This window comes from Lissotriton helveticus, chromosome 5_1 (assembly GCF_964261635.1).
Source record: "Lissotriton helveticus chromosome 5_1, aLisHel1.1, whole genome shotgun sequence".
In the NCBI taxonomy this organism is placed as follows: Eukaryota; Metazoa; Chordata; class Amphibia; order Caudata; family Salamandridae; genus Lissotriton; species Lissotriton helveticus.
In genome coordinates, this window is record NC_136065.1 from 908,396,815 (window position 1) to 908,417,557 (window position 20,743).

The window sequence follows — 20,743 nt, forward strand, 5'->3', positions numbered from 1 at the left end:
TTGAACACTTAAGACTGGGATTGTATATGTTTCTAAAAGACAATTTTAAATGTATATATTTTCATCAATAATGTGTACAAGTTTCTAAGAAGCCGAATATAACTGCTCTACTTTTGTTAAAGAGTGTATAGTAATAAAGCTTGAGTTTTAACAAATCTCCAGTTTCCTTCCCCTGTATAGAGACCTGGTCAATCAGAGAAACTTCAAAGTTGTATATATTTACATGAGCTTCAGGAAAGCCCTAAAGACCTGGCTGTTCAACATCTAAGCTGGTCTTTGTCCGTAGCAGAATTATTCATCTTCTAAATGCGCCGGGAAAGCCTTTGTGGGTAGCTGTTGCGCTATACAAATAAAATGAATAATAATAATAATAATAAAATTACATTCAGTATACTATGACTATGCTCACACATGTCTACAAGGCCCTTCACAACGCCAGACCCCAATACCTCAACAAACGCATCACCTTCCATGCCCCCAATAGAAACCTCCACTCAGCCAACATCTCCCTAGCCACCATCCCACATTTCTACAGGACCAGAGCAGATGGAAGGTCCTTTTCCTACCTTGCAGCAAAGACCTGGAATGATCTCCCCCCCTTGCCTCTGGTGAAGCCCGACACTGTACCAATTAATCAAAGACCTCAAGACCTGGCTTTTCAAATGACCACAACTGAGCTGTGTACACCCACCCCTCAGCGCCTTGAGACCCTAACAGGTGAGTAGTGCTGTTTACAAAACCCTAATTGATTGATTGATTGATTGAGTGATGACTATTTACTTAAGACATCTCTTATTTTGTAGTGATCCACTACAATTGGAAGACGGAAGACCTCCTTGACCCCCATAGTGACGAGTGAGGAATCCTGTATCTCTGTTTTCTCTCTCATCCCATTCCCGTGTCAACGCTTCTACGACTGGCCCTCATATCTTTTGTTTGTGGTCATTGGTGGGGATACTGAGAGTCGAAAAAAAGCAATGCTTCTGTTGGATGCTGTAGCCAACGTTAGCACAACCTGACACACATATTTAATGGCCAAATGTGTTGGATAGACTGGGAAATGTACTGACTATGACAGTGATCCATTCAAGAATGTTAATTTATATGAGATGTACTAATCCTTATTCCCAGATCCTGCACTAGGCATGTATTTTGTCTCAGAAATGGTATTTTGACTAAGACCAACTCACCGCTCCCAAGGTGAATGACTTAAGAATATGTCTTTTCAAACAACATATTGAAGAACAATAACCCCCCATAAGTGCCATTTCAGCAAATGTAAGACTTCCCTTCAAAGGCAGATGGCAACTTCTTTCACAATCCACCTTCACCAGGCTCACACCCTCCCATTAACATATTGGGCTATTTTACAGTTATTGAACCAACCACAACAGGAGATAAGAACTTCTGTTATGTGTGATCGAGCTGTCCATGACTTCATAGTCAAAGACTTATCTAGGCCACCCTTAAAGAAGCATTATGGGTGTCTGGTTTTGTGCCAGAAACCACTGAGATTCATGGCCCCCACTTCTAAGAGTTAATTTCCTTAATATTTAGGATATTCTAGGCACATACAAATCTACCTGCAAGGGCCTAATGAGGCCTCATGTCTCTGTCCAAAACTATTCTGTCCACCATAAAGTCCAGAGCTATATTAAATATTTGCTGGCAAGCTCGCAGCTACTCTCCTGGGCACCACTTGCTGTCATCATGACCAAATAAGTGGATAACTGAAGTTTGGGAAACAATGATTTAACATTCAGGAAGGTACTAAAACAACAAGCCTATCACACTCTTTGAATCTTTTTTTCTACCACGATGACACTGAGTGCCAAGAGACACTTACATTTACAATGAGGCACTGTACAAACGTCTTTACTCGGTCTCTCCCCTTTGCCTGGTAGAATAGTGGAGCATGACCTTTCTTAACTTGCCTAAATGACAATCTGTCTGAGAAAACTTGAAGGCTATTTGGTGGCCAAAATGTGATATAATTACTTCCCTTTGGATGACAAAGAATCCCAAATAATCCAAGTAAGAACCCTTAAGATTCATGTTTGTGAAATGACTGAAGCAGTAATCCCAAGTTGCTTCCCTGAAGAGTCTTGAAGGGACAGGGGTGGTTAAAACTGAGCTTACACTTGTAAAACAAGCTATTTGTGCACCTATGTAAAAATGTAAGTTTACTGATGATTTTGGGAATTGGCGTTCAATTTATCATGGTAGTATAGTGCCTCTTGTAGAGGCTTAGCAAATTAAGACCTGGTGTGTACAAGATCACTTTAATTTGTCTGTCGCATTGCTTATATAATAGTGCAAGAGCTCCCTTTGGGTAGTGATCATTCATCTATTCACTCATTCGGTCAAATAGCAAAGGAGCAAGCAGATTGATGTTCATTTATGACACAGAGGTGATATAAAAATAATTCGAACATTGGACTATTGAGAGCTCCATTGAAGGCAATGAAGTAGCTCCAAGCTTATAATGGCAGGTATAAGCCTGGAGCTTCAACATTCCAATGTTTGTCTTCATGTTTCTCCTTTTTTATTTTAGAACATTGTACCCTTAGTGGGTGGAATGTTCTACTAGGCTTGTAGGCCTCCTGCTTCAGGCTATACAGGTTGCTGAAGGCCTTCTCCTGTGGCTCGGGTCTATAACTTGGAATCAGAGTCATTAACACCCAGGATAGCCCTTGACAGCGGGCTACACACAATCAAACGGTATCTTCTTCGTCTCTCACCTTTAACCAATTACGTTATCTATACAATTATAAACACAAACAAAAGCAAGTGTAAAATCAATTAAACTGTATATAGTACACTTAAAGAGTAACACGATTAGCATCAGGCAGTGCGCTGCACTTTTGAGGCCTTGGATTTAGGATCTGTGGACCACAATCTCATAGCATGACTGTAGCCTCCAAGTCCAACTTATCCACTTCTATATTCTGCATAGGGCGTATATGACCCCGGGGAGGATTAGGAGGTATTTTGGAACGATAGAGGCGACCTGCCCTCGTTGTCCGGAAGAGGGGGTTGAATTGGTGCATATGTTGTGGGCGTGCCCGGCCCTTCGGGAATATTGGCAGGCCATAGGTGACGTGTTGAACGAGGTTACTGACAGGACCATCGCTTTTGGCCCGGCGGAGTGTCTCTTGCATTGGTTCCCTCATACCCCCAAAAACAAACTCACAAGCAAGTTTATAGATATGGGATTGATGGTGGCTAAAAGAGAGATCACTAAGCACTGGAAGGCGAGGGTGGCTCCGACTCCCAGGCGGTGGCTGCAAGAATTTCTGAAATGGGCGATCGCCGACAGCACACACAGGTACCAGCTAGCGCGCAGGACCACAAGCCAGGCGGCGACTGAGGCAGCGACTTCATGGGAAGTGATGGTACAGGCCCTTAAAGATAGCGAGGAGGACGAGATGGAGGAGGCCCCTGATGCGGAAAGGGTGGAAGGGGCAAGCTGATGACCCAGGGGCAGCAGGAACACATGGTCGACAAAGAACGCACACTGGAAACGTGGGAACGACCGCTGCCAGGGCCCTTAGACAGGTGGTGGGGGGGGAGGTGGGGCTGGGGGAGGTCACCGGTTTAGCTCAGGGGGTGGGGGTTGGGGCTCATCGCGTTGGTTAGATGAGGCATAAAAAGTAGTCATGCACATACTCCTGTAGCTAACTACTCCTGCACCTTTAGCGTCAGGCATGGGGGAGCCGCGAACTTATTGCCGCCCAACCCCCGGGTTGTGGGCACGCAGGCTGTGTATGAGGCATCAGGAACTATTACGTAACGGCTCATTGTAACTGTGATGTATACTTGTGATTTGGCCTGTTTTGGCATGACTGCAATAAAAACTATTTTCAAAAAAAAAAAAAAAATGACTGCAGCCTCCAAGAAGCAATACTCACTTGCTTTGTTCACATCGAATGTCAGCAGAGGCATTTGGTCTCGGTATAGTCCACGCAGAGCCAGAGCCGCTTTGTCTTGACCCACTCAGGCCTTGCAGTACTAGCTTTTCTACTCAAGTGATAAGACCAACATTGACTCTTTATGCCGCTGCCATCACGCAAACTTCTCTTTAAATGCCTACATGCTTAGTTTTATGTGTAATCAACCCCACGAGCACCCCACGTATTGGCCAATAGTAAACAGAACGGGGTGGGCCCAAAGGTACCATATCCCCCAGTAGTTAGAACATGGTCATTGTATTTTACTTACCCAACCAACTTCTGTTTAAGTAGACAGAGACGAACACAGGGGGCACAGTGAAGAAATCAACCACAGAGTTTACTTCCAACCAGAACCAGAGCTTGTCATTAGCAGCAATAAACTGGGAGAGCACAGGGAGAGAAGAGAGGAACACAGTTAAGTGACAGGCATTTAACTACTGCAACACACAGGTAAAAAGTCAATGTCCACATGTAATGGGTTCACTTCCATCCTTTTTTGCCTCATCAATTTCCGGGTCTTTGCATTTTCCAATTTTAAACCATGTCAAATGTGGGGTCAAAACACAATCAATCTATATCTTTTCAGGGCTGACCATTGATAAACCTAGTGTTACCCTTGGTGTGTTGATACAGCATGCACAGTTGTTAACCCTTGTATGCTGAAGTACCTTCTGCGTGAATCAGTGACATATCTGTATGTTTAACACAATTTCAGGGAAAAAACAACTTCTTAGGTTTTGCTTCAGGAAGCCTTAGCATTTTAAAAGACTTCATGTAATCAATTATTCAAAAGAATGTGCAATAAGGCAAACAGAGAGCCTCCCTCAGCCAATGGCTGTCATGATTCTTTCATTATTGTCATTGCTTGAATGGTGTGTCCATCAAGCCATGGAATCTTTGAGGGCAGGGCCATCAAGTAATCCTTTTATTAGACTGCAGCCAGAGAGTGATCTTTATTGAATTTACTTTCCTTCCACGCGGACATTTTATTTTGGTTTATGGCTGTTTTGTTGTTTAGAAAGTTCCTGCTCATTGAATGCATCGCCGTTAAGTAAAAAGACAGTGGTGCTATTTATTAATTGCCCATATAAAACTCTTTCTAAAGGTAAAATATAACTCTGCTGATGTAGTCTGATCAGCATAGGGCCCCTATTTCTAGTCTTCATACCGATTTCATACTGTTTCATGGTGCTTCGTTGTTGGATTATCATTGTAGAAAAGCTAGAGGCAACATGCACAGAGTCACCAAAACCTTACCAAATACTTCCCCCAACAATGATCTGGATCGATTATCTTTGCCAATGCTTGTTACGCATTATATTAACTATGAATGTGAACTGTGAGCATACAGTGACCTTCATAGGTGTGACAGCATGTAATGAGACTACAGAGCGTGTGATTAAGAGCTAGAAAATCAAGGACATGATTTTAAGGACGTTAATGACAAGTTTAAAAAATTGAGTGACAAGAATTTCCTGGAGAACTTCGTATGAGCCATGTCACCTTGAATGCGAAAAGAAAATTAAATATGTGCCTAATTCTGTAGTCCTTTTGCTTAAAGAAAGAGCACATTTAATTCTTCAAGCTGCATTTGTTAGGGATGCTCGCATCCAGAATGTTAAGGGCCTGTTTACGACTTTGGCGGTGTGGCAGCGGGTCCCATGCCAGAGCCCCGCTGCCACACCGCCAAAGCTGTATTGTCACCGCCTGCCAGAGTAGGAGTTTTCTCCTGCTCTGGCAGGCAATGCTTTGGCGGTCCCAGGTGGTGAGCCATAGAAATGCATTGCAATGGGAACGCCAAAGTAAGTTCCTGCACAGCATGGGCTGTTAAGTCCATGCCGTGCAGGAACTGGGTGTGCATGCAGACAGGTCCCATGGCCCTGAGGCACCACTCACCCTGTAGGGCCCCCTTAAGTTCCTCATGGCCACAGTTTTCATGGTGGGCTCACCACCATGAAAATTGTGGAGATGAGGAAACTCGTAATATGCTTGGCGGTGCTGCAGGGGCACCGCCAGCAGCATATTACAGGCCTCAGACTGCTGCAAGACTGCCAGGGATCGTGGATCCCTTGCGGTAGGAGCAGCCTCATGGTGGTCAGACCACCTAACTTGTAATAGGGCGGTCAGACTGCCGGTGCGGTATTGTGCGCACCGCCACCATGGCTACGGCTTTCCATCGGACCACTGTAGTCATAATCAGGCCTTAAGTATGTACATGAAAATAAGGCAAACTAGCTAGTCAACTTCACATCTCACAGATTATGGAAATGGTGACTCCTGTTCAAATGATTAGCAATTGTTGTTTCTGGAGTGGACAGGAACTTATAATATGAATGAGATTCTAATGCTCCGCAACCCCCTTTGAACCAGATCAGCGTACAACTTGGGGCTCTACTGTAGTTGTTTCAAATGTAAATGTAAATGTATAGGCATTTATATAGCGCACTACTTACCCGTAGGGTCCCAAGGCGCTTCGACCGCTGCGAAACCCTTCCTGGCTTCCCTGAGAGATGGTCCCTTAATGGGTATCTCCAGGGTGAGACCAGGCATCCCCGGCGGTCTGGTGGGGCCGTTAGTGAAGATGAGGCAAGCTAATGCCCAGAGTTGCCGAGTGTGATCGCTGATCAGAGTGGGCACCGAGGCGAGAGAATTATCGAGTCCGCTGACCCTGGTCCAGAAACCTGCCGCGCCGGGAATCGAACCCTGGTCCCGGGCCGTTCTCTGCTTACAGGTCTGCCGCCTCTAACCAGTGAGCCACACTACTTCACTAATACTTCAGAAATACTCCTGGCCAGTATGAACCAGATATTCTGCGAAATGTCACACTAAGGTGTGCCTTGGCTTCAATAAAGAAATACAGGGAATTGTAAAACCCTTTCCAAGACAGACAGAAATAATGTTTTGTGATGGTACAACTGAAGTTCATCTATAAAAATATTTATTGAATCTAAATGAAAAAAACTGCAATTTCCATTGCCCAAAATGGCATATTCATTCATAAGGAGCAGATCAGTGAGTGCACATCATCTTTATTAAGAATAGCTCAAGGGGTCAATTATCTTTAAGAATTTTACAGTGAACCACATAATAAAACCCTTATATCCTTCACCACTAATTCTGCATTTTATTTAAAAGAACCTTCGAATTATTTTTCATTTTCAGCATACAACTACGTATCCAACTCCCAAGGCTTGTCTGTGTTAGACCCTCCCTATAAGTATTTTTATAATATCTATTTTCTGACTTCTTTTGAAAAATATCTTGCTGCAGTGCAATTTCTCCTATAAGGGTTGGCTCTATAACTCCTCACCATTTTCAAAATGTCTGGTTATAGATTGTATTACCAGTATTGCTAACTCTGGTGTGAATTAGGAATAGCCACACATTTAAATGATGAGATTGTCTTCCTGAGAGATGTCCATTAAGGGGGTCAGCCAATGGGGACCTTCAGGGTCAGTCACTCCAGGGGACTATTCACCTAATCCAGTAACCAATGGACAATGCTTTTCCAACAGAGGATTTTAGAGTAGTAGCTATTTCGTCTTTATCTTGGTGGTTATTTATGGGTGAATTCCACATCATCAGTGATGACTTCTATTAAAATATGAATTGTATATCTATCCTAAAACAAACATTTCGACAGAAAACATGAGTTTAACATAAATTTGATTTTTTGACACAATAGCTACTGCAGGGTGAATTTGTTCCTGATTCTAGTCCGACTGCATATGTTTGATCCAAAGCAAAAGGTCAGATCTCAGGCTCCTGTGCACGTGATGTCCTACATTTGCTCTTTAGTGTGTTGGTCTCACTAGTCCTTAATTTGAGCTGGTGGTTCTGGTGCTCGGCACCGGTACCTAATTGGCAAAAGCAGCACCTATGGCAGTCTGACACATGGTGGCGCTGCTTATCTAATTTACACATGAGCACAAGAACAGTTGTTTGTTAACTGAAGTAAATATCTGCAATCCATGTCAAATGTATGGCTTTGGAGGCCTGGAATAATTCGAATTGTCTCACTTGTAGGAGTGTGATGGTTAGGTGTTGTATTGGCACTTTCATTGACCGCACTGGCAGGGGCAATGGGTGATGCATGCTGCAGGGGCCTCCTGTAAAGGGCCCTGGCAATGACTGTTTCACAAATTAAGCACTGGGTCTCACCTAAGTAATGAAATTGCCCTCAATAAATCATAGTTTTGAGCTACCCGAGCTTTTCTCTGTACATGATCACAGATTTCCAATCTACAGTTGTCTCTGAGATCTCCCAGGCAAAGAAATACCCAAATGTCACCCTTCTCAAAAAAGGAATGTCCTGTCCCTAATGTCTGATCCTGCTTGCCTCCTAACACGCAGGTTATTGATTCCTTCCACTGTCTCTGTTTAACTAATGCAATTATTGCAGCACCTATGTCTCAAATATCCCCAATTGTCTACTGATAAAGTCCTTGTCTTTGATACCACACCCCCCTTGTTTTTCTTTATAAATGCCAATATTTATACGTCTTCATCTTTTAGCTTTGGGAAGTACCACAGGGCTAAAACTTATAGGGACTCATTTATGAGGCCCCTTGTTCCGCCGGAACATCACTTTTTGTGAAGTTCGGTGGCGCAGGAGCAGGCTCCATATTTTCGTGTGCGAGGAAAATGCTAATGGCGTGCAGTCGACCGATGGAAGCACCGAGCAAGCACCTATAGTGATATATTGAAGACGAAAAGGGAGAGAACGTTATTTAGAAGAGTTGGAGCGCAGTTATTTGTTTACTCTTCGCCCCGCGAATGAGTTTTCACTCTCGAGTGGTTTGGCTATTTCAAAGAAGGCCAACATTAGTAGGAATATTGTCCTCATACAAGAGGTGCCCACATGAACATTATTAGAGGTTCTGTATATAAAATTGGTTACCGGGAGCCCTAGTCCTGATGAGGCCCGCAAGTTGATGGGCTGAAACGCGTCGACAATACAATGGAAGACACCCAATAAGTTGAAAAACATCAATAATTTTAATAGCAGTTGTAAAAACATAAGGACAAAATCGTTTACCTTAAATACTGCTTTTGAAAGGTCATATTGTGCTTAAGGAATGCTCGGTTGAAATCTATGATAGAGCATCCGCTCTGATTCATATGGGCTACTTGAAACAACAAGTGAAGCTATAACTTTGTGTTTCTATCATGAGTTACGGTGCAAATAAGCTGTATATATATGGTTACTATGATAAATGTTTGTACATATATGTAAATGTCTCTGTATATATGTAAATGTTATTCTTATATGTGTTCGGAATAAAAAACAGATATAGTAAGAAAAAGCAAAGTGATAATAAAATCTACACTTGCTAAAATAGTGAATACTGGTTGTGAGGCAATATTTAGTGAGTGATAAACCATGAGATTAGTTCCAATATAATTAATGAGCTGGGAGAGATAATTGAAATATCTGTCCGACCTATTTTTGTTTGATTTTTCGTGAGGCATTATCGTGTTTTTGTATCCATATTTACGTAGCAGCACAAAGCCACTTTTTTTGGCTTGATGCTGCATCGAAAATATGGCTCAGTTTAACGCAGTTCTCTGCGTTAAAGGGGCATGGAATGGGTGTTGCTGGGACTTTCCAAGCAACATCCATAGCTTTTTGACACTACCCCAGATTTACGAGAAATTGTAAATCTGGGGTAGCGCCAAAAACGTATGAGGCAGGAAAAGGAGAAATATCTTTATTTCGTCTCACTTTTCCTTTTTCTATGTGTGCTGCAAGAAAGAGGAAAAAGCCTCTTCTGATTGTTTCTGTGCAGGAAGGTTTCCCTTCCTGCACAGAAATAATCATCCCGCAATGCAGGTACCCTTGCACCATAGCGCAAAGGTGCCTGCATTGGCGTACGGCAGCTCGTCGTGCGCTGGTGCAGGGGAAAAGGACAGGAATGCGCTGTATCTGATAGATACAGTGCATTCTGACCTTTTCTTTTACGTACGGCAGCGCAGCAGGAGGCAGCAGGAAGGCCTGCGGCGCTGCCCTACAGTAAAACCTCATAAATGAGGCCCATAGGATCTTTACCCCACTAAGGGGGAACATCGTTTACAACAAAACTTTTACCACGCACTACCATTACAACGCAGGAATTACAACGAAAGACGTTACAACGACTTTCGCAGGAGTGCCCCATCGGATAGGAAATAGTTTAATTTACTATCCAAGACCTTCCCTACTATCCACGGGGACTGGAGTTGGAATAGAAAATTAAACTATTCCACTATCCAGCGCCCCACAACGCAAGTCGTTGTAACGACTTGCATTGTAATACCTGCGTTGTAAAGGCATGCGTGGTAAAAGCATGCGTTGAAACGTCATACAACCCCCACTAAGACCGAGTTCATGAACAGTATAGCTGCTGGAACTTGATCAATCAACGTCAATACACTCTCTATTCTCCTGCATAAATATCCGGAAATATAGCAATGGTGTTATCTATGAAAGTCTAAAGAAGTTGGCAATACTAGGGAACTCACCAGAAAAAATAGATGTGCTATAACAGAGCCCAGCCGGGTCCGCTGATGGAAACAGCTTTGCTTTGGGTGACTCACTTAAGAACTATAGGATCCATAGAGTCAAACACCTATCCTATTTAGGGTGGTTTTCTAAGGCTGTTTTCCTGTAAGGCATGGTGGTCCAACACAGGAAAAATTTAACTATCCCCCCAAAGTACTAAGAGAAAAATCCCAGCATGTGAGGGTCATTGATTTTTGATTTCGAGCCTGGGCATCGCATGCGCTGCTCTGCGAGGCATATTGTATTACAGTAAGCACTTGAAGCCCCGCCCACTCTCCGCTCATATTTTTCATTGGCTTATGTCTTTGTCAATGCTGGCTTTTGATTTGGTAAACAGCTTGTTAGTCCCTCCTTATTATCGCCTTGTCTTCATTTGTAACCTCCCATGAGGACTGGCCCTTTTACGTCTGTTGTTACTCCGTCTGTGATATTTAGTCTGTAAGCACTATTTTCTTTAGGGAGTTTTATCTTACTGAAGGCACGAGGTGCTTTGCAGCAACATTCCGCTTTCCAAGCAGCCAGGACAATGGCAGCCGCTTCTTTTCAATGCCACAGGTCTCGCATTTAGGAAAGTTTGAGCTTTTGGCATTGTAAATGACAATAGCTTAAACTCTCGCAAATGCGAGCCCTCTTGCTTTACAATTATTGTTTTTGGGTTTGTTTCCAAGCACCCCATGCCGCACTTGCAATTAATAGAGGCCACATGCCTTTATTTAGATGCAGCTCGTCTAAAGAAAGGGGCATGACCTCTATTAAGTGTAATAATAATAATTTTATTGCATGATTAATTAAAATCTTACAATTAGAAAAATCTTCAATACACACCCATTAAAACATTTCAATAGATCTAAAATCCATAGTAACCTTAACCAGACAATTTCCACAGCTCATACTAGAGAATGCATGATATACATTATTTAGTCAATCATTTTACAGGACAACGAGGCAAATCTTATAGTAGAAATGATTAGTAGTTATAAATGTATTACTTATGTGCAAATTCACATGTGAAATAGAGAGTTCGTCCCTTGCTAATAAAAACTTCAAAATTTACTATGCTCAATTCGCTGGCATCCAGTTTCTTTTTTGCAAGTATCAGAAATTTGGTAAAATTAGCAATCACCTCCATTAAGTGCAAGCGTGGCATGGGGCACTTGGAAATAAACACATTTTGCAATTCAATAGGTCTCGCATTTGCGAGAATTTAAGCTATTGACATTTACAGTGCCAATAGCTCAATGTCTCATAAATGCGTGAACTATTGCATTGCAAATGCTTGTTTTATCTTGTGCTTTACAAGAAATGATCACGCTGGACAGCCAGCATTAGTCACTTTCACTGAAAGTGCTAGGCTTACAATCAATATTACCCACTGGTCCAGCCCTCAACTATAAGCCCTGATCACTAGTAATACGGGTTTATGTGCAGGAATACGGTGTAGCCAGCAATACCGCTTCTGACAGCATCCACGCACGTAAATCCAAGTTACTATTTAATAGGCTTTTCTATTTAAACTAATGCTCTCATTTATTACCTCTTCTTAGCAGGAAGCATATGGGAGTGAAGGGCTGGTGCAGGGCAGAGGTGATGGGCGGAGTGTGGGAAAGGTGGCAGAGGGAGGTAGAAATTAAGCCTGGGGAGCATTAAATGATTCCCTCCATGCCTTACATGCTGATTAGATGGGGACAAGCGGCCTGGCCCAATCCCAAAGTGATTATTCGGATAGAAATCGCTTTGGTGTTCTTACACCTACGAAATCTGGGTTTTGGAATACTGGGCCAGACATAAGTGTGTAGAGCAATATCTCACCCGACAGTTCTGTTTCACCTACCTTATAATCAGGCCTACACTGGGAAGGCAAGCTGCTACGAGGCCAGCAGCATTTGGGCTTTCCCTCTTCAACGTTCCAGTGGCAGGCCTGCAAGGACCTATTTTAGGCAGTGCTTAATTTGAGCCAGTAGTTTCCGGTGCTTGGCACCAGCACTTAATTGTCAACACTGGCTCTTGTGACAGTTTGCCACAAGGCTGCGCTGTCTGGCTAATTTAGAGACGACCACAACAACAGTTAATAATTATTATTATGGTAGGAATGCAGGATGCACCCGCCAATGTGGCGGGCGCATCCTAATGCCAGGCACGGGACCCCCGCCCTTATGGCGGGTGGTCCCTGGTACCGTGAGGGTGGCGGGCGGGCAAAGTCCGCCCGCCATCCTAATAGGGGCCTTTGTGTTTATTGAAGAGAAAGGTGTTGGTTTAAAAAAAATTAACAGATTTCGCTTCTTGTTTCACATTTTGGAACACAATGTGGGAACAGGCGGTAGTTTTCTACACCTTTTCCTGTTCCTCCTAAAGCTGGCACACAGGATTCCCCAAAGGGGAAAGTGTCCTAAGGGGCAACTTTCCCTTTGCACATCAGATTCCACCCCATTTGAGGTGTCAATATCGGCAGCTGAAACGCATTGATACATTCTATTGTTTCTTCCAAACAGAAAGGAAAAAGAACATTTTTGAGTAAAATAATCTCTTATAATAGTTTTTTTTGTATTGCAAAAACTGCCTTGCACGGTTTGTGGCAGCGCTATATCTATTTACATGGGCACATCCGCCTAAAATAAAAATGCATCTCAGTGTCAGGACTGGTCTGCAAATGCATTTGTCAGGGCTTTTCTCTATCCATTCTTCCTCTTCTTCTTTTTTTTTAGTAGTCCGTGTGCGTGTAAACAGGACCTTCTGATGACAGCAATTCAAAATCCACAGGTCAGTTCTGTGCGCTAATAGAAATTATATTTTCCTGTGATGTGTATTAAAGCTAAACAAGGGTTTCTACTTCTGTTATAACTGCAAGCAACCATGCTGTTCTATTAAAATTATATGTGATGGTTTGTTTATATTTTAAATTTACCATTAATATTGCAAGCATGTGGTCATTTAGATGGCTGCATGTTTTCTTTTCCATCATCTTTTTATTTTTGTGGATATGCTTGTGATAAAAAGAATATTATTAAGCAACATGCCAGCATGCAAGGTAGTATCTGTTGACTTTTCAAATGTTTGTTCATATGTATGTCTACCTAGCGCCATGTGAGAGGCTGTAATTGGTTATGGTGATAAGTTGTCATGCTTGATATTGTTTATATCTTTTGTTAAAACATCTACATTGATGGTAATACAATATTATTTACAATATATATGTGTGTATATATGTATATGTATATATGTATATGTGTCATGTGAACAAGGCTCCTTTGAGCCGAAACGTCATGCGGCTAACTTGCACTAAATAAAGAACTTAAGCACTTAACTGGTCCGTGTCTGCGTGATCCCTTGCTGGGAGAATTCCTGAGCGTGTGGAGAGAGACGCTGTTTCTTGGATATATATATATATATAATGTTTTAGCGGCAAAAGAGAGGCTTGTCATGGACACATTACTGTCAGATTAAAGACAATTTTATACATTGGCCAGTTCAAAAGGGTGATGGGTCACATTATCAAACACACAGGAATCTGCCACCGCAGGCCTTAGTGGCCATGATGCTTGGGTTCAGTCCCCCTGGGGCATGGGTAGAACCCCTGCCCTCCCTCCTACAAACAATCTCCATTAAATTGACAGGTAGACTACTTACTCGCAAGCCGAAGTACAGCAGGAAGAATATGTTGAAAGTCATGTCTATCTGTAGCGTGAAGTCTTGGTAGAAATTCTGGCAGGATTCTATGTCGCTGTTAGAGAGAGGGAGAGAAAGAGGCGCACATGAAACCAATGCAGTGTTTGATACATTCATGTACTCTTTAAAGACTGAATTGTCCACAAGCTGTCACCATCAAGCTGCCACTTCAAAAGTATGGGGGTTCAAGTCAGCCGTAACTTTGTTACCAGGTAGTGCACTTGTTGTACTATTTCTATTACATTTTACCATTGTTGCTGCCTCCCCGATAGGCATTCCTCGTGGGTATCTATAAAACTTGACATGGTCTCTCTGGCTTCTTCTGTAACAAATTAACACAGAATCGGCTTCCCGGCCTCCCTCCCTGTCCCGGGACTAGGTTATGTTATGTAATATAATTTCAAAACGCGACAAATACCTCAAGAGCTTTCCTGGAGCTTCTGGGAAGTCAGGGTTCCCCTGATCTACCTGGAGATATTTGAAGAACTGAATTTACGCCGGAAGAGCCCCAGCAGGCCTTGCCAGTTTAAACCGTTAACGTCATGAACCATCCGACACGGGGTAAGCAGGCAACCGTTACCATCATCTCACCCTATTTAGTACAGAGTGGCCATCACTATGGTTATCTGCCCTTGACCAACATGCGGTCCTGGCAAGGAAATCCATTAGTGGCACCATGATCAGGGAAAAAAGTTCCCAGCACATCAGAGCCATTGAGTATTTTCTTTTTCAGTAACAAACCACCACTAACAAGTTTGCTAAGGTTGACCAAGAAAAATCTCTAAGTTTAACAAGGGGTCTGGTCAGGGGACCCAGGTCTAGAGCCTCTACTGACCTGACGGGCTGGCGAGCCACCCTCCATGCCTAAATGACCCTGTTAGGCTTATTGTGGCGGTGGGAAAGGTGCAAGCAGCAAACATTCAAAACACAATAGGAATGAAGAATGTAAAGGGTTAAGCAAGCATATAAAAATGTGTACATTTTGTTAACCAAACACTGTAAAATGCTTGTGGAAAAATAGAGATGCATTGTATGTCAATCAAAAATAGTGTAAAATACTTGTGCAAAGCCATGGATAAATGCATGTCAGTCAAAAATAGTGCAAAAAGTAAAACACATTCGGGGGCGCTAGAGGGCGCACTGCGGGATGGCTGGCGCTTAAGTCAGCTCCGCCGGACGGGTGCGGGATAAACGGTCCCAATACCCCCACAACTGCGTCTCCACCTGCTGCAAACGGTGAATTGGCAATCGGAAGGTGGTGGTGTTAAGACACCGAAACCTGCAGTGGTCGGATGGAAACCTAAAGGGAGAAAAACGGCGATTACCGAAACGATGCTGCACGGCGAGACAAGATGGCGGCGACCGAGACTCAGAGCACCGAGTCGTACAGGACCTAGCGGACCCAAACACGTACTGTGAGCGGCGATACCAACACACCGCTGAAACGGAGACACCGCGCTGCCTGGGCCGACGACAGAAGTGGCCCCAACTCGGAGTGCCGGACCGGCGGAGGAGATGCGTTCCAAGACCAACAAAATGGCGGCCACGGTGACACGCACAAGCAAAAGACCCGTGAACGGAGCTGCGAGCCTGCTGTGATCATAAGTAAGTGCCCGAGAGACTGGCAGAGACATATGTATGTGCGAGACAGCTGAGAGGAGACGGCTGGAAGGTGGACAGGTGGTGAAGCACCCACATGTACCAGTGAGAGGCGAGCGCTACAGTGCACGCATCAGCGCGATACACACTGCAGGGAAGGTGGCAAGACGACGGGGCAGAAACGCAGCTCTGGCGCTAAACCCCTCAGTACAAATTGAGGTCTGTGAAACACAGCTCCACACAAGACAGCCAGTGCATACATCCACCGGAAGGGGTGACGCAGACACAAAAGGCGCAGTATAGGAGCGACGGACCCTGGCCAGGCGCGACACGGTATCCATGAACAAACACTGTGTAAGGTGCCAGGCCACCGCGACAATCGTAGACACAACTTCAGATGGCAGCATGAATAGGAAGTGGCCCGATGAATAAACCTGCGACGGTGGGGGCGCAAGGCAATCCAACAAGGCGTAAGCGAATTACAATCGTACCCCAGGCCACAGCCAGTCCGACGCAGCGCCTCAGTAGTCCAACAGTGGCTTCCAGCGGCATGGGGAAGCCGGATAAAAATCAATCAAAACTGCCCTTTGAGACCAGAAAACAAACGCAAAAAACTGTGACTGTCACAGACGCAGAAGGGGATCAGGAACTGGAAGGCAGTGCCAACATGGAATCGGTGCTGCGTGCAATCCAGCAGAGCCTGCAGGAGATGAACACCAAGATGGACGCCGTCGTCCTGAGGGTGGACGCCATGACGGCGAAACTGGAGAACCACGAGGAACGATTGGTGGAGGCTGAACAACGGATCTCAACGGTCGAGGATATCTCCAGGGACACTACGAAAGCGTGCGGAACCATGGCAAAGACACTGGAAACCCTGAAAGCGAAGGTGGAAGATCAAGAAGCCAGGTCCCAGCGCAATAACGTGCGCATTTCGGGCCTACCGGAGACGACCAACACTGGCAAGATGGAGTCATATGTGGAAGCAATGCTGAAAGACATATTTGGGGCGGAAAGCTTCTCAGAAGTCTTCCTGATAGAGCGCGCACACCGCTCCCTGGCGCCCACTCCAAAGCCGGGGGCTACTCCCAGGATGATCATTGCCCGCGTCCTCAACTACCGAGATAGAGATATCATACTTAGACTCGCTCGAGAAAAAGGCACAGTCACTTATCAGGGAAACACCCTGGAATTCTACCCTGACCACACCATGGCGGTGCAATTGGCGCGGAAGGAATTTGCCTCAGTCAAACAGAAACTCCGGGACATGGGAGTCGGGTATGCGATGCTCTACCCTGCGAAACTTAAAATTCTTACAGAAGGCAAACCCGTAATCCTCCTGTCGGTACAAGCTGCACAAGAATATGTAAAAAAACTAGGCAAGCGCCGCAAAGAGCGTGAAAAGGGAGACAGAATGAGCGACAATGACTGATGGCCATAAGGGCGAGCTACAGCGAGAGAGGTGGATGTTAAGTTTTTACACTGACTACATGTGATGTGCGGCGGATTGTATTCATGCTATGGCGAACGGACGGCGCTCGCCCTTGGCCGAGATGAGTACTAGCACGAACGCTGAACAGTGAGTAAACAATACGCTGCTGAACGCAAGGTGTCTGTACATAACAAGCAGCTGGCAATACTTGGGATGCATGGCCTTTGAACTGCTGGGCTCGCACCGCTGCACTCCTGTACCTTGTGGGGCTCTCCGCAGGTGGGAGACTGGGGGAGAAATCGAACACACTGCCTAGAACTAGATAGAACATAATTGATCTATGGCTGGAGGTAATGCAAGCTTATCTAAGAGCGCCACGAGATTAGACGGTGAGGGACAAACACTGTTACTTATGCAGCTGAACTCCGCACCCGTCCACATCCACTATGTGGATGGTGACGTGTGCTCTAGGCGACACCCCCATGCGGGTGTACCCCAACTCAAGTTCCGAAATTGTTTTGAAGTTTCTATGGGGATGGCTTTGGCAAAGTTTGGGTGCTGAAGTGGGTGGGGGTAGGAAAGGGAAGTTGGGGAATGTTCGAATATATGCACTGTATCTGAGAGGCATTGCGACTTCATCCATTGCTTATAATGTTGTTGATATGAACACACTCCCTGTCGATAGGCTATGGCACACGTGCAGCCCGGAGCTGCAAATCCGCATGGCGGACGCTCTACTTGACACTAACGCGCAGAATAAGCGACCAGACACTCAGATATGACACGTCCTAATACGCTGAACTTTATCACGTGGAACGTACGAGGGCTGGGGAACCCAAAAAAGATACGGCACATGTTTGCATACTTAGATAGGAATAATGTTGATGTAGCCTTCCTACAAGAAATGCACATGGCGCCCAATACCACGTCAAAGTTGGGGAGTAGGTGGGCAGAGTCGATTACTAGCTCTAATTACTCAACCTACTCAAGGGGCGTTAGTATTCTGATAAAGAAGGGGACCCACTTTCAGATCACGGGCACACACAAAGACATGGAGGGCAGATACGTAGTGGTGGTTGGGAAGGTGAGACAACAACAGATTGCATTAGTAAATGCATATGGCCCTAACATAGATGACTCCACCTTCTACAAAAACTTGTGGCATACGCTAGCTGATGTTGACGCAGACAATGTGTTGTGGGGAGGAGACTTTAACGTCACGCTTAAGGATGGGCTTGACAGAACGCTGCACACCCCGGAACCACATGTAAAGGCAAGAGCGATGCTACTAGAAGCAATGGCCGACCTACGACTGGTTGACCTATGGAGGATAACACACCCTGGAGAACACTTAGCGACACATATTAATGCGGCAAATAACAGCTGGTCCAGGTTGGACTTCTGGCTAGGCACACAGGACACATTAACATGGGTGAGTGACGTCGGGCACCTCCCCAGAACATTGTCGGACCATTGCCCTGTACTCATAAAGCTACGAATCCCCCACTATGTCCCGCCACCATATGTATGGAGATTTAACGCACAAGCCCTGAGAGATCCACTATATGCTGACACAATCCTGAAAGCGATCACAGACTATTTTGAGCTAAACTCGCCCACAACAGAGGACCCTTGCCTCCTGTGGGAAGCATTTAAAGCGACTATCCGAGGCGTGTGCATTAGCACAACCTCGGGAATACTGAGGGACATACGACACCAACTACAGAGGCGGGAGGAGGCGATACAAGCGCTGGAACAGCAATACACGCAAACGGGGGAGGCAGCTCTGTTGGGGAATATCAGGGAACTCTTGTCAGAACACCACAACTTTGCTGTAGATGAACTGAAATATATCTTCAAACGGACGACTGCAAGGAGGTACGGAGAGGGAGGTAGACCTGGCAGGGCATTGGCCGAGAAAATCTGTAGGGGCAGAGCGCCACAGCACGTTGAGGTAATACAAACAGCGACTGGCGAACGCACACACAACATTCAGTCTATCATGGGAGAGTTCATGAGCACATATGGGACACTGTATAGGGCACGACCAGTCATACCACGAGAGGACCTGCTGGCCTACATGGCGGACATAGAAGTGGCATGGCTGGCTGACGGACACAGAGAATACCTGGCGCGCCCTCTCACAACACAGGAGGTTGTAGACACTATTAGACGACTCCCCAATGGCAAAGCCCCGGGACCAGACGGCTATGTGGTAGAATTTTACAAAGCATACGCAGACATCTTCGCGCCCCATCTAGTAAAACTCTATGAAGCGTCGCACGAGGCGCAGACATTGCCGGCGTCAATGAGAGAGGCGCTTCTAATTGCCGTTTTGAAGCCCGGAAAGGACGAGGAGCAATGCGACTCATATCGCCCCCTCTCGCTGATAAATGTTGACACCAAAATACTAGCGAGTATACTGGCGGACAGACTGAAACCACTCATGCCGCTGCTGATCAGGCCAGACCAATCTGGGTTCATCCCGGACAGATCAACCACGCATAATACCCGCACCTTGTTTGCACTGGCACACTACCTAGCCCCGGACATAAAGGCGGTGGCGGTCCTACTGGACGCAGCCAAAGCTTTTGACACTATTGACTGACCTTTCCTCCACGCAGTACTGATACGAATGGGCTTCCCGCCATTGTTTACAGGCTGGATAACCATGCTATACACGAATCTCACAGCGCGAATCCGGATCAATAAACACCTCTCTGATCCAATTACCATAGAACGCGGAACCAGACAGGGATGCCCGCTCTCGCCGATGCTATTTGCCCTTGTACTCGAGCCATTGGCATGTAAGATTAGGCAACACTACCATCAGTCGGCCATTCAGCTCCCAACGCGGCCCATACACATATCTTTGTACGCCGATGACATGGTTCTCTATGTTAAAGACCCTGAACAACAACTCAACCCACTACTGCGGGAATATATTAAATATGGCCAATATTCAGGGCTGCAAATTAACTGGTCCAAATCCATGGTACTGGCGTTAACTGACGGTACTAAGCCTGCCACACTGGACTATCCTCTGGAGTGGCAGGACGAGCCGACTAGATACCTAGGAGTTTGGTTCCACAGGGACCCGGAGTTGGTTATCCGCACTAATTACGGACGGGCCATATCCTCGCTGGAAGACAAAATTAAAAGATGGGTTGGGCTACCGCTGTCCTTGGCTGATAGACTCGCTATAGTGAAAATGGTACTGCTACCTACATTTCTGTACCTGTTCAACAATATACCCATTAAACCCCCCGCGGAGGTGTTCCGCAGTATAAAATCACTCATGCTGTCATTGATATGGGCGGGGAAACAGGCCAGGATAGATTTACAAACTATGACACTGCCATTTGCAAAAGGTGGGTTCAAGGTTCCAGATATTTACCTCTATTATCTCTGCGCCCAGGCGCAATTCGCGCACTACTGGTTCCATGAGATACCCTTCCTGACGCACGTGGCGGTGGAAAAAGGTGACGCAGACCCGATCCCGCTGATGAGCATTCTGCCCCACAGCAGACCACGATTGCACGCACATGATATAAA

At 45.2% G+C, this 20,743-nt stretch overlaps 1 protein-coding gene across 5 annotated transcripts in view; it reads right to left on the reverse strand.

Moving 5' to 3' along the window:
* Nucleotides 1-20,743, reverse strand: part of KCNMA1 (potassium calcium-activated channel subfamily M alpha 1) — a 1,543,535-nt gene that overhangs the window by 753,890 nt on the left and 768,902 nt on the right. For all 5 annotated transcript variants that reach the window (XM_078643370.1, XM_078643368.1, XM_078643365.1 and 2 more), the window contains exons 4-5: nucleotides 14,119-14,212; nucleotides 4,222-4,333 (exon numbers count right to left, since the gene is read on the reverse strand). In XM_078643370.1, the coding sequence (XP_078499496.1) occupies nucleotides 4,222-4,333; nucleotides 14,119-14,212 (206 nt within the window). The remainder of the gene's footprint in view (nucleotides 1-4,221; nucleotides 4,334-14,118; nucleotides 14,213-20,743) is intronic.